This window comes from Anguilla rostrata, chromosome 6 (genome assembly GCF_018555375.3).
Source record: "Anguilla rostrata isolate EN2019 chromosome 6, ASM1855537v3, whole genome shotgun sequence".
Classification (NCBI taxonomy): domain Eukaryota; kingdom Metazoa; phylum Chordata; class Actinopteri; order Anguilliformes; family Anguillidae; genus Anguilla; species Anguilla rostrata.
Window position 1 is genome coordinate 45,937,741 of NC_057938.1, and position 16,732 is coordinate 45,954,472.

Sequence of the window (16,732 nt, forward strand, 5' to 3'; positions counted from 1 at the left end):
CAGGGGAGTCGTGTTCAGGCATGCCCTTTGCATAACCGTGTCAGAGCGGCTCAGTCCGGGGCAGCCCCAGCTGCACACGCCCACTCTGGAATCCACGTGCTGGGGTCCGGTTAATGTGGTTTCTGGTTAACGTGGGGTTTGGTTAACTGGGGATTCGGTCAACGTGAGGTTTGGTTAACATGGGGTTCGGTCAACGTGGGGTTCAGTTATCGTGGGGTTCGGTTATCGTGAGCCTTGGTCACACCATCATCTGGTCTAGACCCAGTCCAGCTGTGTGCTGGGGCTACAGAGGCCTGTCCAGATAAGTTAACCGCATTGAGGGGGGTCGATGTGTGTTTTGTGGTGTTCTCCTGTTGTTTCCAGTTTTTCCAGTCTAATTGTGAGTGCGCTGTGGCAGGTGGACCGTCTTCATTCTTTGTAGAGTTAGTTGGCTGTGCTCTTTCAGTGAAGGAGCATCAGAGGTCAACGCTTGAGGGCCCAGCTCTGCTAATACCTTAGTTTCACCGAAATTTGTCAAGATTGCCACTTTAGTTTCGCTGTAGGGCCTCTTAAATTCTACGGTTACCTTTTAGAGTAACAGCGGATTGCATAACGGTCTGTTTATTTGAAATTGTTCTTTATTTAAAAAAATATATTCACTTACACCGTAGGTTAGGCACTATTTTTATTATCCTATTTAAAATGTGAAAAACAAGTCATTGTACAAACTTCAATACAAGGTCATCACAAACAGTAGTAAGAGTGATGATTGTGAGTGCTTGAGATTCTTGTTTTTTGAAAGTTTCTTCTTTTATCTTCTCAGCACTCCAGCTCCCGCCTTGGTTACCAAAGCAACGTCCAAGGTTCTACCCAGTCCCAGAGCACCATGGGATACTCATCCTCCTCCCAGCAGAGCTCCCAGTACTCCCACCAGTCACATCGCTACTGAGGGCCCTGGGGAGGTCTCACCCTTTCTCCTACCTAAGTCTCTCCCTCACCTCCTAGTCTTTGCCTGCAATTTAGCTTTCCTTCCCTCCCAACACAATCCGTGCCCACCATCCCCACACAAGCCCCACTCGCCTTCCCCACACAAGCCCCACCCACCCTCCCACACAAACCCCACCCACCCTCCCCACATGAGCCATGCCCACCTCCCCCATACAAGCCCTGCCCACCCTCCCCAGACAAACCATGCCCACCACTCCCACACAAGCCCCACCACCCTCCCCATACAAGCCCCACCTTTCACATACAAGCCCCACCTACTCTCTCCACACATGCTCTACCCTCTCTCCCTGCACATGCCCCACCCTCTCTCAAGCCCCACCTTTCCCACACAAGCCCCGCCCTCACTCCGCACCTGCTCTTCCCGCTCACGTCAGTCCCCTCCCCCTTAGGCAAAGCCGTCACTTCCATTTGACTCTTCCAGATCCTCACTCCCTCTCAGGACGAGCCCCCTCTTCCTCCCGAACCTTGCCCTTGCTCCGATGTGGGCCTCAGCCCGGCCTAACGCGGGGCTCTTGCAATACAAAGGCATACTCAACATAGGAACCAAAAAACAAACCCTCCCTTACCCTTAAGCCCAAGGGTAGCAAAATAATTTCTTTATTTTAAAAAAAGAAGAAAGAAAGCAAATATACGGACTAAAGAAAAGAAGAAAGGGTCAGGTACAACCTCTTGGAAAAACCCTGCTACACAAAGACAATGTTCTCAGAACCATAGCACTTAAAAACACGTGTTCCTCAAGAGGAAGAATTGCAGCTTTTGTTCATTAATATACCGCACCTTTTCTATTTGTTTAAGAAGAGACATTGTGCACTCTGTAGAGTTTTCAAGTTTACTTCAGCCTTTGTTCTGGTGAATATTTTTCGATATTGAACAGTGATGGGAAACGCAAAGCCCTTTACATTTATGGTTTTCTCACACAGTAAAGTACCCATCATGGATTTCTATCTCAACAAGGAAAATGTATAATAATAATAATGATTATAATAATAATAATATAAAAATCTAAACAAAAAGGAACAAAATCAAAGCCAACACTTAAACCGATTTCAAACAGAAGAAGCAAGCTTTTTGGAATTCTTCTGCGGTTCAATTTTGAAAATGCATTTGTACAGATGGAATGTCAGCTGCCCGGCTGATGTCATTGCAGGGAATATAAAACATACAGTCTATATAAATGTGTTATTAGAGTTTGTTTTATAATGAATTTTAGCCACCTGTACATATAGGTTAGGACAGTTTCGGAGAGTGGAGTGGGAGGAGAGCTTGTGCACACTCTCTGTGTGACCCCAGTAACAGGGTCTGTTTCTCTGCAGCCTCTACCACCACCGAGACCCCCTTGGATCCATCACACTAACCATGCATCTAAAACGGAGTGTCATTTATCTTACAGAACTGTATAGTACCTTTTTTTCCAAAAAAAAATTTTGGATCTTTTTCTTGTGGGAAGGAAACGGAAATCCTCCAATCACTGTACAAGAACATTTGGCGAGGCAGTTCTCACTAATGCATGAACGTTTTTAAAACCCCCCCCCGACTTTCGTTGCGTGCCTGTCGTTAGCGTGACGTCGGACAGAGGCGCACCGTGCGGACGGCGTGGGTCAGCTGTTTAGGCAGCGGCTTGGGGGAGGGTGAGGGGTCAAAGGTCACACAATATGCACATCACCAGAAAAAAGCAGCTAACTGTTTCTAAACCGTTCCCACAGACTGTTACCTCCCCGGCGGTTTCTTTCATGGTTGTGTTATCGCGATTCTGTCATCGTTGTTCAAACCTCTTTTTTTTTTTTGAATGCGTTTTTCTCCGTACTCAGTCTAAGGGATTGCACTGCCGATTTTGACCTCCGCGAGGCCCTGGAACGAAGAAGCGGCTAAGGGACCCTCCCCTCTGCCTCTGCTTCTCTGCTTTCCTCCACCCCTGACTGAGCGCTGAGTTTTTCAGCAGGCACAGTGGAGGGCACCTCTCTCCACTGTGCTGTTTATCCTGTGAAAAGTAGCCGACTGGAGCCGCACTGTGTGACCTAATAACCCTGAGATGTGATATGACTGCGCCACCACCACCAAACCCCCTCCCTCCTCGTGATAGTCTGCCAACCAGGAAACAAGGAAGTTGTGCGGCAGGGACATCTAGTGGTCATCTATGGAACTGAGCATTTCTCGCATCTCTTTCTTTCTCACTCCTGCAGTCTTTCCAGAGTACTCCGAAAGGGTGTGTTCTTGCGTGGTGGTGGAATCGACAGTAGGAGTGACATATTATCTGTCCGTCACAAAACTGGGGCTGTCTCTCTCACTCGCTCTCTCTCTATCTCACTGTTTTTCTCCTCTTTTTTCTCTCCTCTCTCGCTCTATTTATATCTTTCTCTCTTTGTCTCTCTCTCTCCCTCCTTTCTACTCACTAACCAGGATCACAATGACCTTTTGGAAGACAATGTTTGTAAACTGTTTTAAACTGCCTTTGAGCTGTGCAGAAATCACCAGCCGTACTCAACTGGCACACACCAACTATGAACACTGTCTCTCTCCTGAAGGTTCTTGAAATGGCACTCGTTTTAAGAGGGGAACAGTTTGCTTACATTGCGTCGTGGTGCTGCGTCACAGCGACAAACGAAAGGTACTTGCTTTCGAGACGGGACAAAAGCTGTACGTGCGATCGCTGGAAGGTTTCCGTGTCGACCAGGCTCAGTTAAAACACCTGTCACAGATGTGCAGTGACCGTGTGCGACACGTTTAATGTTCCTACCTAATCCGTTCTTGTGCGTTTACTGGCTGAGAACGCTCTCTTGTAATGATGTTTATGAATCTTCTCTCCTTCCCCCCTACAGTAACAGTTGACCACACAGGTACAGGCTGACGAGATCTTTTTATGAGTATTACGCAGACAAACGTCCACGCGACGTTTGGAAGCCTAGCAATATTGTGCTTGGAGGTTTTTGAATCTGCACTGCGAGAGTTGAGGTGAATGCCAGGACACCAGATGAGGAAAAAAAGGCACTGCTCCTTGTTCAAGCGGATTTCTGAACAGTGATCCAAACTGTTTTATATATCTCCTTTATATGAAGATTTGTTACTGTTAGTGTTGTTTTTTTATTTTTTATTTACTTGTTGTTGTTTTGAATTTCCCCTTGGTCAGGCACAAAGGCCAGGTATTGCAGCAGCCTTCCAAAACTGTGGTGTATTCTGGGAAATGGAACCAGCAGCTTTTCCGGGGTTCTTTGCCAAACTTCTTTTCTATGCTTAAAGTACGGCTAAAGAGCAAAGTGTGTAACTGATATACTGCTCTGAATTAAAACTCTACTTAAGCGAGGTTTTAAAGTGTTATACTGTATGTGGCTTCCACTGAATGTGGTGAGGTAATAAAATCCATACAGTTCCTATGCAAAAGAAAAAGAAAAGCTTTTACAGTACTTGTGTAATGCCTCATGTTTTGTTTTTTTGTTTTGTTTTGTTTTGTTTTTTTGGGGCATGAAAATCACTGGTTTCATATGGTTGAAGATTCATTGGTTTTTAAATGATTTTAAGTGGAATTTTCCATTCTGTATTGTATAATTCCAGCTGAGTAGTGAATGATAGAACCTGGCATTCGTTTTAGCATCATCTCCTGTCTGGTTAGACATTGCATCACAATATCTATATTCAAACTGAAATGTTCTATGAGAAAGCATGTATATGGATAGTATACAATCATATTTATTATTTCCATATATAAACCTACTTATACGTGTTTTATGATATTTCTACTGCATTAAGGAGACTTTAGACACGAACTGGACCTATGTCTGACAAAACCCACATCGCTAAATGATTTGTGAGACTACAGTGCACTTGCCTGTCAGGTCCGTTGCATATGAAATAAAAAAACATAATTTTGCGCTGTAAAAGCAAAATCATATCAATATTTCGGTAGTCTAATGCTTACTGTAGTAATTCATTTCCGCGTGGACTTATTCTGATATTGTACAGTAGGACACTGACAGTCTTGCCGGTGATAGAAACGATCTTTGCTTGACTATCTTAGGCGCGTCACCGTCGTGGTTCATCTATCAGCTTATTCTATCTGGGTCTTGTTTGTTTGTCATCAGGAAGCAGTGAATTCCGCTCTCATCGTCATGTTTTCTTCTTCTTCTTCTTCTTCTTCTTTTTTACTGGACTGAAACTATATTTTAATGTGTGGACAGTGCCTTTTTAAGTCTGAGTGTTTTAACCTCGAGGTCGCCGTCTAATACTTCATTCAGGACATGTTTTTCATTTTGCCTTCTCAGTAGAGGTTGTTTTTTTTTTTTGTTTTTTTTTACTTTTTCATTTACCAGTTTGTGTCTTTTTGCAGAACTTGATTAATGTATTTCAAACAGCGGCAGCAAGCAGATAGATGTCACTCTTGATGTCAGTCATTCAGTCACCATTAGGAAGAGAAAAAAAAAATCCAACATAGCAAATGAAATGTTAAGTTTGTCTCTTCAAGTTAATATTGTCCTCTTCGTCATTAAAATACAGTAACAGTAAGTTTGAAATGCTGTACATAAGATCACATTTTAAGAAATCTTCATTGAAACGTAATGCTATGATAATTGTCCTTAATGCACTGTTATTGCTGAAATATTTAGTGGTAAATGAATACTATTTAATGTTTTGTTTGTTTTTAATGTCTTGTTTAGACACTAAAAGTATGGCAGTTATAAGACAATAGGGCCAGAAAAATGCTCTTTTTAAGGAGTTTTTATATACATGTATAGATATATAAAGGCTCACTATAGTATACATCTATAAATGATAGTGCACTTCTAAGTCTGCACCTGTTCACATTTCCCTTCTTAGTGTATGTATGTTGCATGTGCTTGTCTTTTCCAATCCAAAACTTTAGCACTTACTTTACTCATTCAACAGTACGTACAGAGACTACTTGTGCAGAGACTCGAACAGACAGCCGGCTTGTAAAGGGCACATGACAACATTTCATTTTTAAACCCATTTCCAGGAAGTGGCGCCTTCATTGTTCCTTAAGTTGCAGTGAATTCCGCACATTATAATCACATTTGTCTTATTTTTTTAAAAGACATCTGATTGATCCTATACAAATGATTATTGTATGCTAAGTGCTTTATATGAGTTTATTTTTTCTGTTCCAAAAATTGTGAACCTTATATAAGTAACCCCTTATCAGTGGATCTTATTAATATAAGGCTCTAATTATGATCTAAACTATTTCAGAAAAAAATGTGTATTTTATTATTTAAAATCTTTTTTTACATTATCGTTCTTTTCCTGTTGCAAACAGTTTTGAGGTTTACGTGTAGATTTCAATAAAGGTAGGCTACTTCCACGTTAAAATAAGGTGTCTTCTACTGTATGGAGTGGAGTGTACCTCTGGGGTACAGTTTTAAAACTCCCCCCGTGAACATGGCTACTTTGCAAGCCCGTGTGTCTGTTGACTCTTGTCCAGTCTCTGTGTAGGTGTGTTTTATGTGTGCAAATACACACATATGCGCAAAACAAGCATATGGTCAGAACATGTACTGTGTTTCCATAGCTTTCTTAAGGCAATATGAGAATAGCACAGTGCAGGAATAAAACGAAAAACATTTATACTCTACGGCTGCTTCTAGCTAATTTGTCCTAATTTCACTGTACAAATGACTGTTAAATGAGAAAAAGTCATGTATATTTATTTTATATCCTCTATTGTAATAAATCTCTTTTGCTTCAGATGGAAAGTGTCTTTCTTTTTTCTTCCTACAATATTGCCTGAAGTGGACTGGAGTGCATTCTCCTCTGCCAGATTATTATGGTATGAGGTATGTAGAGGAGCTAAGAGACCTTTTGCCATGTGTCCATCTTGTTTAGATCACAATTTTCTTAATAGAACCATTTGAGAGTGATTGTTTAATACAGCGACTTTGACGATTTCCAACAAACAGTTCGATCCTGAAGCTAAATTGTATTTTGGGTATTATTTTCTGATTTTGGTGGGAAGGGATCCTTCCATGGCCTAACAGTCTGATGGTGACCATGTTACCATTAATGTTTTTCACCTTAATCATTTCTGCTATAACTCTGCTATCACTATTTTCATTTTCATATTATTATACTTTACTCAGCAGTAGAACATGTATAAATGCTGATTGTGCAGTAAAGTTGTAAATAATTCAGGAGCAGAAAAATAAATGAAGATCCATGGTTCTACCCCTAGATGTCACTGTTTGATCTTTATGCTGCAGCACAACAAGCGGCGCAATCTCCCCTAGCCATTTACCCTCCTTAAAAATAACATGCCAATTATCACCCAGGCATACTATAACAATCATTTTACCTATTCCTCAATAGGTGTTTATTTGGAGTGAAGGCTTTGAAGATTCATACCCGATTTAAGGGAAATTTGGTTGAAATTCCCAAAATAAAAAATACATTCTCATCTGTGTTATGCTTCCTAGAGGTTCCAACCACATGCTACAGACTGAACTGCCTTTATATCAGTGTAATTTTGCCTGATGCATCAAACGAGTGCCACATTCAAGAGCACTTTATAGGTGTGATAAATAGCTGCAAAAGACGTTGAGAAACCAAACGAGAACCGGTAAGCCAAGCGCTGACATCAGCCAAGGCGTCCGTGGAGAACGCACCGAGTGAACCCGACAGCCCCTAACTTATTACTCCCGTCACTTAGAGAAATTTATGAGCTGGAGGCATTGCCGCAGAATGCATTAACACACATGTGAGCACATATCCACGCTGTCTCGAGATGCCCCTCCCCCGGGTGAGCGCCCCCCCCGTTACTGTCCACACTGCCCGCACCACCGAGGCCCGGGTGGTCAGACGGTGTGGAGGGGCCCATAAAAAAGCCTCCTCTTGCAACAGAGAGGGGGAGAGGGGGAGAGGGGGGGAGGGGGGGCGCATTCCACACCCCCCACACCCCTTGTTCGACGACCCTACGAGAGGCCTTCCCTCTGGTGCTGCCACGGCCCCCACCTGTGTTATCAGGGTCACCGGGAGGACACGGGGCATTGCTGGAACTCTAGCGCTCTTACGATAAGACACCCGCGCACGTACATCAGCCGGGGGGGACGAGTCCGTCGAAAGCTTGTCCCGTGGACTGAGCCACGGGCCAAGGTCGTGGCAAGACTCTTTAACTTCTGCCTCCGTGGCTTGGTGGGTCAGGCAAGGTGTCTTAAGCCCAGCGTGGAGCATCCTGGAATGAGCATGCTGCCTGTGGACTCCTCCCAGGCCGCTGAGATGCGGGAGCCAGCCCTGTCTTCCATCACCGCTGCCCCGGGTCGGCAAAGAATGCAGGCCCCCTCCTCGGAAGGTCAGGCTGACCGAGGCTCGCCGACAGAGGTCTGAAGCTCGGAGTGCTTTCACACGTACCCACAGAAATAGAGCGCTCATCGCTACACGCAGAATGTGAATACTGGGGCCCAGTGTGAAACCCGAGTAAATCTGCGGCACTTGGTCGCTAGCCTAGCGGCTATTCGAATGCTTGTTGCCAGCTTTTTCTGCTCGTGATTCGAGTCCTGGCATTGTAAAACTTCTCTCTCTCTCTCCTGCATATTTGATTCACACAAACCCTTCATATGAACTGGCTGAATGAATACAATGAATAGCTGAGACACGGAAAACCTTTACCCAACATCAAATCAAGTTTGACTGGAACCTTCATGGAAGTTTCATTGTCTGTTGTACTAGGACTGATACTAATCAACAAGAAAACTGAATGCCCCAAATAAGAAGCCATTTGTTTTGGCAAAACCTGAACTGTGATATTACGGATTCAAGGCTTGTCTATGTTATCTATGGCCAAGATTTAGGACCGTTTGCATTGCTCTAACAGGTGTAAGGTGGGGGTAAGTTAGCCAGAGTTCCTGGGGTGAACACTGCATTGGTGTCTCCCAATGATATTCTTGGCACCCACAGGCAACTAGTTGTCATCCGTAATAGATACACCTCTCCTCTGCTTGTCCTTAACTCTTCTGTTGTACTCAGAGGTGTGTGGAGTGGAAAATAGTTGCTAGCTCATGGGTGGCTCATCGTAGGAAAATGCATGCTTCAGCTGTACTGCAGTGACTCGACTGGCTAAATTTGGGGAGAGAAAAATTAATTTTACATCAGCGTTTGGTCTGTGGTTGTAATTGTGATGGATAAAACACCTCCGTATCCACAAATAGGACCCAAAAAACAATGATATGTAAATCAATGGTGCCGTGTATTTTGTTTCTGCTACAGTTTATGTGAGACTCGTAGTGCACTCCAGAGTGTGAGTTTTCAGTGTGACTGGCATGGCCAGTCCTGCAGTCCCTCGTTTTTGCTAATCGCTCAGGCCCGGGGCTGCATTCCTGCCCCCCTGCCCAACCCCTGCACACATCGCCCTGCACTGTCTCATCCTTATTGTCGCGACTCAGCAATACCTATTCTGAGGGGCTTGCACAAAACTGAATGATGACGCGTGACCCGAAGGCATTGCAAATTAAAGTCTCAGGTCTGACACGCGATACCTCCAGACCGTGAGAAAAAGGTTTTTCTTCATACCAGACACAAGGAAGGAAAGCCTCAACTCCTGTGAAGGCAGTCAGAAGGGAGTATTGTATCTATGATCAATGAGCTCCATAAGCAAATAAGGTGTCAGTATTTGTGAATTCTTGCATGGTCATAGCAACAATTTCCGTGTGTCTCACCCTGTACACTTATCTTTCAACCGTCTGATGATACCAAGGACTGTGGGCATATTGTGTACTATCAGTAGGGCTTTTGTAAAACAACTGTTGATAGAGAGACACAGAATGTTATGTGCTGTTACTACAAATCTGGGAGTGAGTCACAGTCTGACACCCCAGCGCACCCACACACACACACGCAAACACACATTTCACCCGGACCTGACACCTCAGCAGTGTGGGAGACCAATCTTTCAGGGCGCCAGGGGTGGAGGTTTACAACCCCCCCCACATTTGCCTTTGGATATTTATTTTTTTGTCATGCCCCCAAACTTGCATGCTCTTCCACGGGGACTTACAAAATGCACATTTTGTGAACACACAACAAAAACTGTGCTAGGCTATCTCTACATGGAAAATATCGACTATTTCCATTTTCATGCCGGGGATTTTCAAAAACATGACAGTGCTCCTCGGTCAGTCAAAGAGTGTTTGCGGAATAGGAGGGGTCTGAGTGTGCGTGAGTCACTGTGTTACGCAGACACGAGACGCCTTGTGTTTCCCCTCTGTCCTCTGAGCAAATGCGCTGTCACTTCACGAGAAAACTCCCACAAGCATCTGTTTTGTCACTTAGTGTCGGTTAATGCAGGAGAGAAAGAGTCTCGGTCCACATCGGTCTTGGTCCAAATCAGTTAGCCGTAAATTTCTTGAGCAGGACACCTGTTTACGATGTGCTCACAGGCTACTTCAACCATCCAATTTAACAGATAAATGACACAAAAAAGCATATTTTGCAATGCAACCTGAAAATGGAAGCACACATCCTACTCCTGCACATTGGACACACGTTTATAATCTACTGAGTGCACTGCTATGATGGACTGGGTGTGACCACTGTCATGGCTGTCAGGCTGTGTGGACAGTTATATGTTCTGCCGGTTATATGTTGTGTCATGCCAGGGAGACAAAATTGTATGATTGCCTGAAACAGCCTGAAATGGAGGCCTGAAATGACTTATTCTTCCTGCTTTAACAAGAATATCCTTCCTCACTTCATAGATGTCACTACATGTATGAGGCCCAGTTATTTGAGATAATGCAAATTAATTTTAAGGGCAAAAAAAGGTAATCGCATGAGAATAGTCAGGCATTAGCAATAAGTTATGAAAAATTACTGGAAAGTTTGTTCTTTTTGTCTGTGGAATGAACTTCCTCAGGATTGTACACCTATATCTGTGACTATATCTGTCATGAAAAACTTGATATTTACTTTTTAAAGTTGCAGCGATTTAGTATACAACAACTAAATTATGATTAAGATTCTGGGGTTCATATGTTCCCTCAGTCTTGGAGTCCTACAGGGAGTGAGGCTGGTACTTCAATCCCATGTGAGCTTCAGTTGAGCAGGCTTGTGTCACTCAGTGAGATAAGGCCAGATGTAATAAAGAAAGTGATTTTTCACATGCAGTTGTTTATTAGGCTGCAATACTCTGAACAAATATTTTCCAAGCAAGCTTTATTTTATTATATACGTATCTCATGCAACAACATGAAACATGTAAACGTGTTACTTTAATCGAGACAAAAAGCATGACTGGGGATGTGTTTATCAGTGTGTTAGTATCCACACAACCTTTAATTCCATTCCAAACGTTCAAACACTCTGTCCAGAGCAGTGAGTCACTCCCTCGGCACTGGACCTCTCACTCTTTTCAAGACAAGATGACCCTCAAAGTACGTGGATGATCTCCAAACTCATAAGGGGGCCTTGCGTAGTGCCAGTGTGCTTCTGTATATAGTAGTTTGGTAATTTGTGAAACAGGCAATCAACAATCTGCAATTATTTTATTCATATTTTGTAATACACGTTGTACTACATCGGATCCTTGTTCATCCCTATGTTTTCAGTAGTTCATATTCCTTTACTGAACCACATTCCGACCTGTTCTCCAGTCATTCCAATGGTTCCTGTTTAGTAGGCTTCAGTAGTGATATGAATAGGTAGGCAGGCTACATCAAAAAACGAAAACGCGTTCACGATTATCATTCATACCTATATTGCAGTAATACAGCAATGGTCGTCATAAAAGTTACTAGTTTGACACGACAGATACGGGAGACAATGAACACTCTCATAATTAGGACAGAATAATGACTGTATTTTTTCCTCTGCATGCATTCGTTGTCAACATAGATTATGTACTTGCATTGCTCATGCATTGTGGAGCAGCTACTAGTATAGCAAAACTGTCTAGTCCGACATGCTTCAGTTTTCTTTGGACTCAGTCAGACCTGCTTGGCGTCCCAGAAATACTCCCACCTGTTGTCCTCCCACGTATCTAGTGGTAGTTTCCACTCGAACAGCAGAGGAAATTTTCTACCCTGTTCTCAACGCAGTTACCCAGCGAGGAAACCAACCATTCGCCTCCCTCCCCGTCTTCCTTACCAGTAGTTTCCCCTCGTCTAAATTTTTTTGCAGTCTCGCGATAGGTGCTTGCTAGCGCAGCCGCCATATTGTGTGACAGTATTTTGATTCGTATCTGTTGGAAGTTAGGAAGGAAAAGAGAAAATAGGGGGGAGTAGAGGGGGGATAAAGAAGAAGAGCTGTCAAAAGAATTCCGGAGTCTCTGAAACAGCGGGGGGCTGCGGCATAGTATCCCCCCACTACGCCATCAAAACAGAGCAGGCCAGGGTGCTATTCATCCCCCTTTCCAAAGTTCCTCCTCTCCGCCTTTCTGTCATCACCCCGGCCCTGTGGAGATTCGGTGGCGGTGTCTCGGGTGTTGAAGGTGGCCCGGGGAGCGGCGGCGGAGACGGTAAGAGAAAGTTTCGGGACAGGCCCAACAGTAGCTGTTGGGGTGTGGGGTTAGCTAATTATAAGATTTTAAATTGCCGCGTAAAGGTACTTTCAGCTATACTTTTTATCGTATATAAAACTTTAATAATATGTCCGCCTCCACCCCCACCCCCCTTCAGAAAACCGAAGAAAAACTTTCCAAGTAGCAAGCTAGCTAGCATATGTTAGCATAAGTTCTCAGGTGTGTGGAGTTTTTAACAGTCTGATGGTTTCATATGGTGTTTCTTGCTAGCTAGCAACTTTTCCGTTTATTCTGTCTAGCAAGGTTCAACTTTAAATTATTTTACAGCAGTTTGATAAATTGCCAGCTACTTTTAAAAATAAAAAAAGTTCCGAGTCGACATTAATCTAGCTATCTTTATGTGGCGGTAAGTTGAATGTTTCTATGTGTTTTTCCACTCGGACTTGTGCAAAAGTTAGGGAAGCCACTGGGATTGCTAACTAGTTAGCTAACGTTGTCAAGCTGGATAGCTAACGTTTTTTGAAGCCAGCTGATTAGAAGTCGCCGAGTAGCTAGCTGCAATTGTTGAATAACTAACGTTATAACTTCTGGCTTTAGCAGGTCGTAAGTAAAAGAAGCATTGACGCTAATTAGACGCTCAGTGAACATTAGACTATGGAACAGCATTGCTCATTATGATTAGCTAGTCTGTGTGTTTAGTCTATTTTTCTAGCTGTCTGGATTAGGCAACGTGTTAATGATAGCCAGCTAACGGCTTGCTAACTAGCTAGATGGCTTATGCTAACTATTTTGTCATTTTCACTTCTTGCGGTCCACGTTGTCCCCAAATAAACAGAAGGTTATGGGGCTAGTGATATAGTTCGCTAGTGGAGGAGGCCCCGAAGTTTGCGACGAGAACTGGGGCAGGAGGTCGCTGACAGCTTTACATTGGCCATTGTAAATTAATGTAGCTACCTGATTTAGCTGGATTCTTGCTTGCTAGCTATTGTGCAATCGTCACGTCTCTCCCTCTTGTAAACGTTTGTGCTGAGTAGGTTTGTAGGTTGCTGTAGTTATAGTTTAGACTGGGATGCGTCGTAGTCGTGCGCATAGTTGAACCATAACACCGAAAGCATGTAGTCAGAGTAGACTGTTTCTTATAGCGGGTAGTCATAAACAATTCCCTCGCAAGCAATGTTGTAAATTGACAGCTGTCCTACGTCTCTTGTACAAACCAAAGGGGGAAATGCTTGGAAGTTATTGTACTCGTATGTTCATGGGGGTTTCTGTCAGATTCGCTTGTCAGTTTTACCAAAATAACTTGTGTCCTACTGAAATCCACATGCCACCCCTTGAAAAGGGCATATATGGAACGTTCATGCATTTGTTTGCAAGCATTTGAGAATTAGCTTGCAATGCAAGCTAGTTAAAAGGCTATTTTGTGGCTTCACCTAGTTACAGATTCCCTGAATTGTTTAATTCACTCTGGACAAACACATCAGTTCAGTGGATTGCTCAGTAATCACTTAAAACTTGTCATATTTTGTTTTTTCCCCCCAGTGATACAGCTGGTCATGTTTTGGTTGAATGAACTTGGAAATCTGTTGTAAACAATGAACTTAGTTGGAATTTACAGTGTTTTTTCACCAGTGTTATTTCATGAGTCATTTGATTCATTTTGGTGCCATGCGTTTCCATACACATTTTATGCTTAACAGCAACATCTCATATATCATCAAATGCGGCAGAATTTTAAAATGATTTTATGCTTATTTTAATACTAACTGGTGTTATCAAAAACAAGTGGATCAAAAAAGATTGCCCCGGAAAACTTGTTGGGTGTGTACAGTGATTTTATTGCACATTGTTTCATGTGAATTTCTGAGCTCCCCACCCCACACACAATATTTCCATTATCTTTATTAAAAAAACAGAATGTGGTTCATTTATCTCTTGGATTACTGAGGAGGCGTAGGGACAGTTGAAATTCCCTCTTTTTACAGTTTCTATGAAGTGGTTGTGATATTTTGCTGTGACCACACGGAGGTTAATCTCCTAGTATGAATATTGCCATCGAAGACCAGTCAGGTCTGTGGGCTGTGCATACAGTTGTAGGAAGTGAGGCGTGGGGGGTGGGGGTGGGAGTGGACGTTAGGGATCATTCATTAGCAGCTTTTGCCTGTCTTGACTCGCAGTCAACATCGCACATCCTGACCAATGGGCTGTCGAGGCTGCGTGTTTATAGGTGCAGACCCCTAACCGAAACCATATGTGCTGGGAAACGGGCAAACGTGTGGATGCACAGTCAGGACATTGTGATTTAGCGCTCTTTGGGGGTACTTGGCATGCCCCGATTAGCGCCTATTCAGGGCCAAATCACACATTCGGACGGGCTGATTGGCCCAATGTCTTTACTGAGCACTTGATCAGGGCCAATAAGGGTCTGTGAACACCCTCTGTGTTTTGTTATTAGTGTTTTGCAGAGAGGTCTACAGCCACATGTGGAAAAGTGCATCAGATGGACTTTAACAGATATTTTATGTGTTTGCATGGCCGGGAAGGTCTGAAATACTATATCAATAAAGTGGAGGTGCTTTTTGATGTGGGGGAAAACTTTGTATTTTTATTGCAAGCTTAAACTGGCAGGCTTGTTGTTTAGCCTTTGATTAGTGGAGTCATTGTGGTTACAAAATGTTACAAATCTGTAACATTACCAGCAGAAAATGTGTTTTGATTGGCCGCGTAGCGCAGAAGAACTTCAGTTTCTTTTGCATTGCGACTGTTGTTTGACACTGGGGAAACTGTGAAGGCGCATGTAAAAATACTTAATCATGTTGCGCAGATTATTTTACTCCTCTGTTTTGACAAGAGTTGTTTAAGGTGGTGGGTGCGTGTTTCCAAATGGGTATGGTTAATTATTACCAAGACGGGAATAGACGGCATCTGGAAAAACCAGTTTGCAGGTTTTCCATTTGCAGAGCCACCAGGTATTCTTTTCAAATCGAGAATCGAGAAGAACGTAATTAGCGAAACTTGACGTCATAAGCGGTCTTGTAACTGCCCTCTTTATGTCAAAAATACAGAAACTGCTGTAGTCCACCTGAGGAGACTAGATCACCTGACATTTCTGTCTGTTTTCATTGGTTGTTTTTTCCCCAATATCTTTCTCCCATTCCATTTTTTTTCTTTAATTGATGATGCATTAAATATTAAATTAAAGGACTTAAAGGGATGAAATTCATATTTAAAATATCAGTCAACATCACAATTTTGTCTTGTGCAGTTTTAAACTACCCAGCTGGAACGTGCATTTATCACGTGCGTGCGTGTATCAGAAACGCACTGCCGGGAACTGCTAGGTTTTGCCTTTCACCTAATAATTATGTGGTATTTGTCTCATCTTGTTCTGAAGCTCATCATTTTTTTTCATGCTGCATGTAAAGTTTGGAGCCCTGACACTGCCCTTGTCTTTGTAAACAGTGGCCGTTAACCAACATCAGGTAGGTATTCTGTCAGTTTCAGGGAGAAGATTTTATGTCCTAGCCCATCCCCCTCTTAGAAGAACCCCCCCCCGCCCCCCCAACCAGAGTGACTGGCTCTCGGTTCCCAGGTCACGGGTCAAATTACTGCGGCACAACAAGGGAAAAGCTGAGGCCGCCATAATTTGGAAGAATTCACTTCGAGCCTTTCAGACCTTTGTATTTGTGAATTGCTACAAACATACAAGATTAGTAGCGCCTAGTTACGATGTTATTTTTGTCCGTTTTACAGCGTAATCTTGTTAAAACGATCATGGCCGCACACTGCTTTTTGACGACGCGGTGCATATAAGGCATAATCTAAGGCTGTTGTTCTCCTGTTGCATTCTTCTGCGAAAGCTGGTATGTTGACAGATGGGGAAAATATGTAATGGAACCCTGATGAAGCTAGCATCATGCACAGCACGTACTTCCATATTTAAATATTTGTCACAGTTTAATTGAATGTTTGTGAATCTTGTTTGCGGCTCTGGCCACGTCATGAAGCGCTTGTATTTTTCCATTGAAAAAAAAAAAATGGTTGTGAAATTTCACTGTTTATTTATAATGTTGGATAAATGGATATAAGTGGATAAAAAACGACCTTAGTTTCAGGCACTGCTGCTTGTTTTTTCCTGTGCTGGTTTCTGTGTGCTTTGATTAAGTGATTGTGTCCATTTCAATTTTTAAGCTACTAATACAAAACCAAGGGGATGTAATATTTTTCTCTTGCAAATGCAATTTAACTTGGGGGAAACCATGATTTCCTCACTCCAGGCACACCTGCTGTATGACA

At 43.0% G+C, this 16,732-nt stretch overlaps 2 protein-coding genes and 1 long non-coding RNA gene across 7 annotated transcripts in view; 2 read left to right on the top strand and 1 right to left on the bottom strand.

Moving 5' to 3' along the window:
* Positions 1 to 6,681, top strand: part of cdk19 (cyclin dependent kinase 19) — a 47,866-nt gene extending 41,185 nt beyond the window's left edge. The window contains exon 13 of the mRNA XM_064340006.1: positions 803 to 6,681. Coding sequence (XP_064196076.1) covers positions 803 to 928 — 126 coding nt within the window. The 3' untranslated portion in view covers positions 929 to 6,681. The remainder of the gene's footprint in view (positions 1 to 802) is intronic.
* Positions 6,682 to 11,074: 4,393 nt separating this feature from the next.
* LOC135257373 (uncharacterized) lies at positions 11,075 to 12,072 on the bottom strand. The gene is made up of 2 exons (XR_010330641.1): positions 11,941 to 12,072; positions 11,075 to 11,630 (listed from the first exon to the last, which is right to left on the bottom strand). It is a non-coding gene; the product is annotated as an uncharacterized LOC135257373 (long non-coding RNA).
* Positions 12,073 to 12,137: 65 nt separating this feature from the next.
* Positions 12,138 to 16,732, top strand: part of tab2 (TGF-beta activated kinase 1 (MAP3K7) binding protein 2) — a 40,366-nt gene continuing 35,771 nt past the window's right edge. For 3 of the 5 annotated variants that reach the window (XM_064340007.1, XM_064340011.1, XM_064340009.1), the window contains exon 1: positions 12,139 to 12,436. The gene's annotated coding sequence lies outside the window, so the exon portion shown is untranslated. Of the gene's footprint in view, positions 12,437 to 16,732 lie in introns of all 5 variants that reach the window. The other 2 variants (XM_064340012.1, XM_064340013.1) reach the window with 1 other exon arrangement.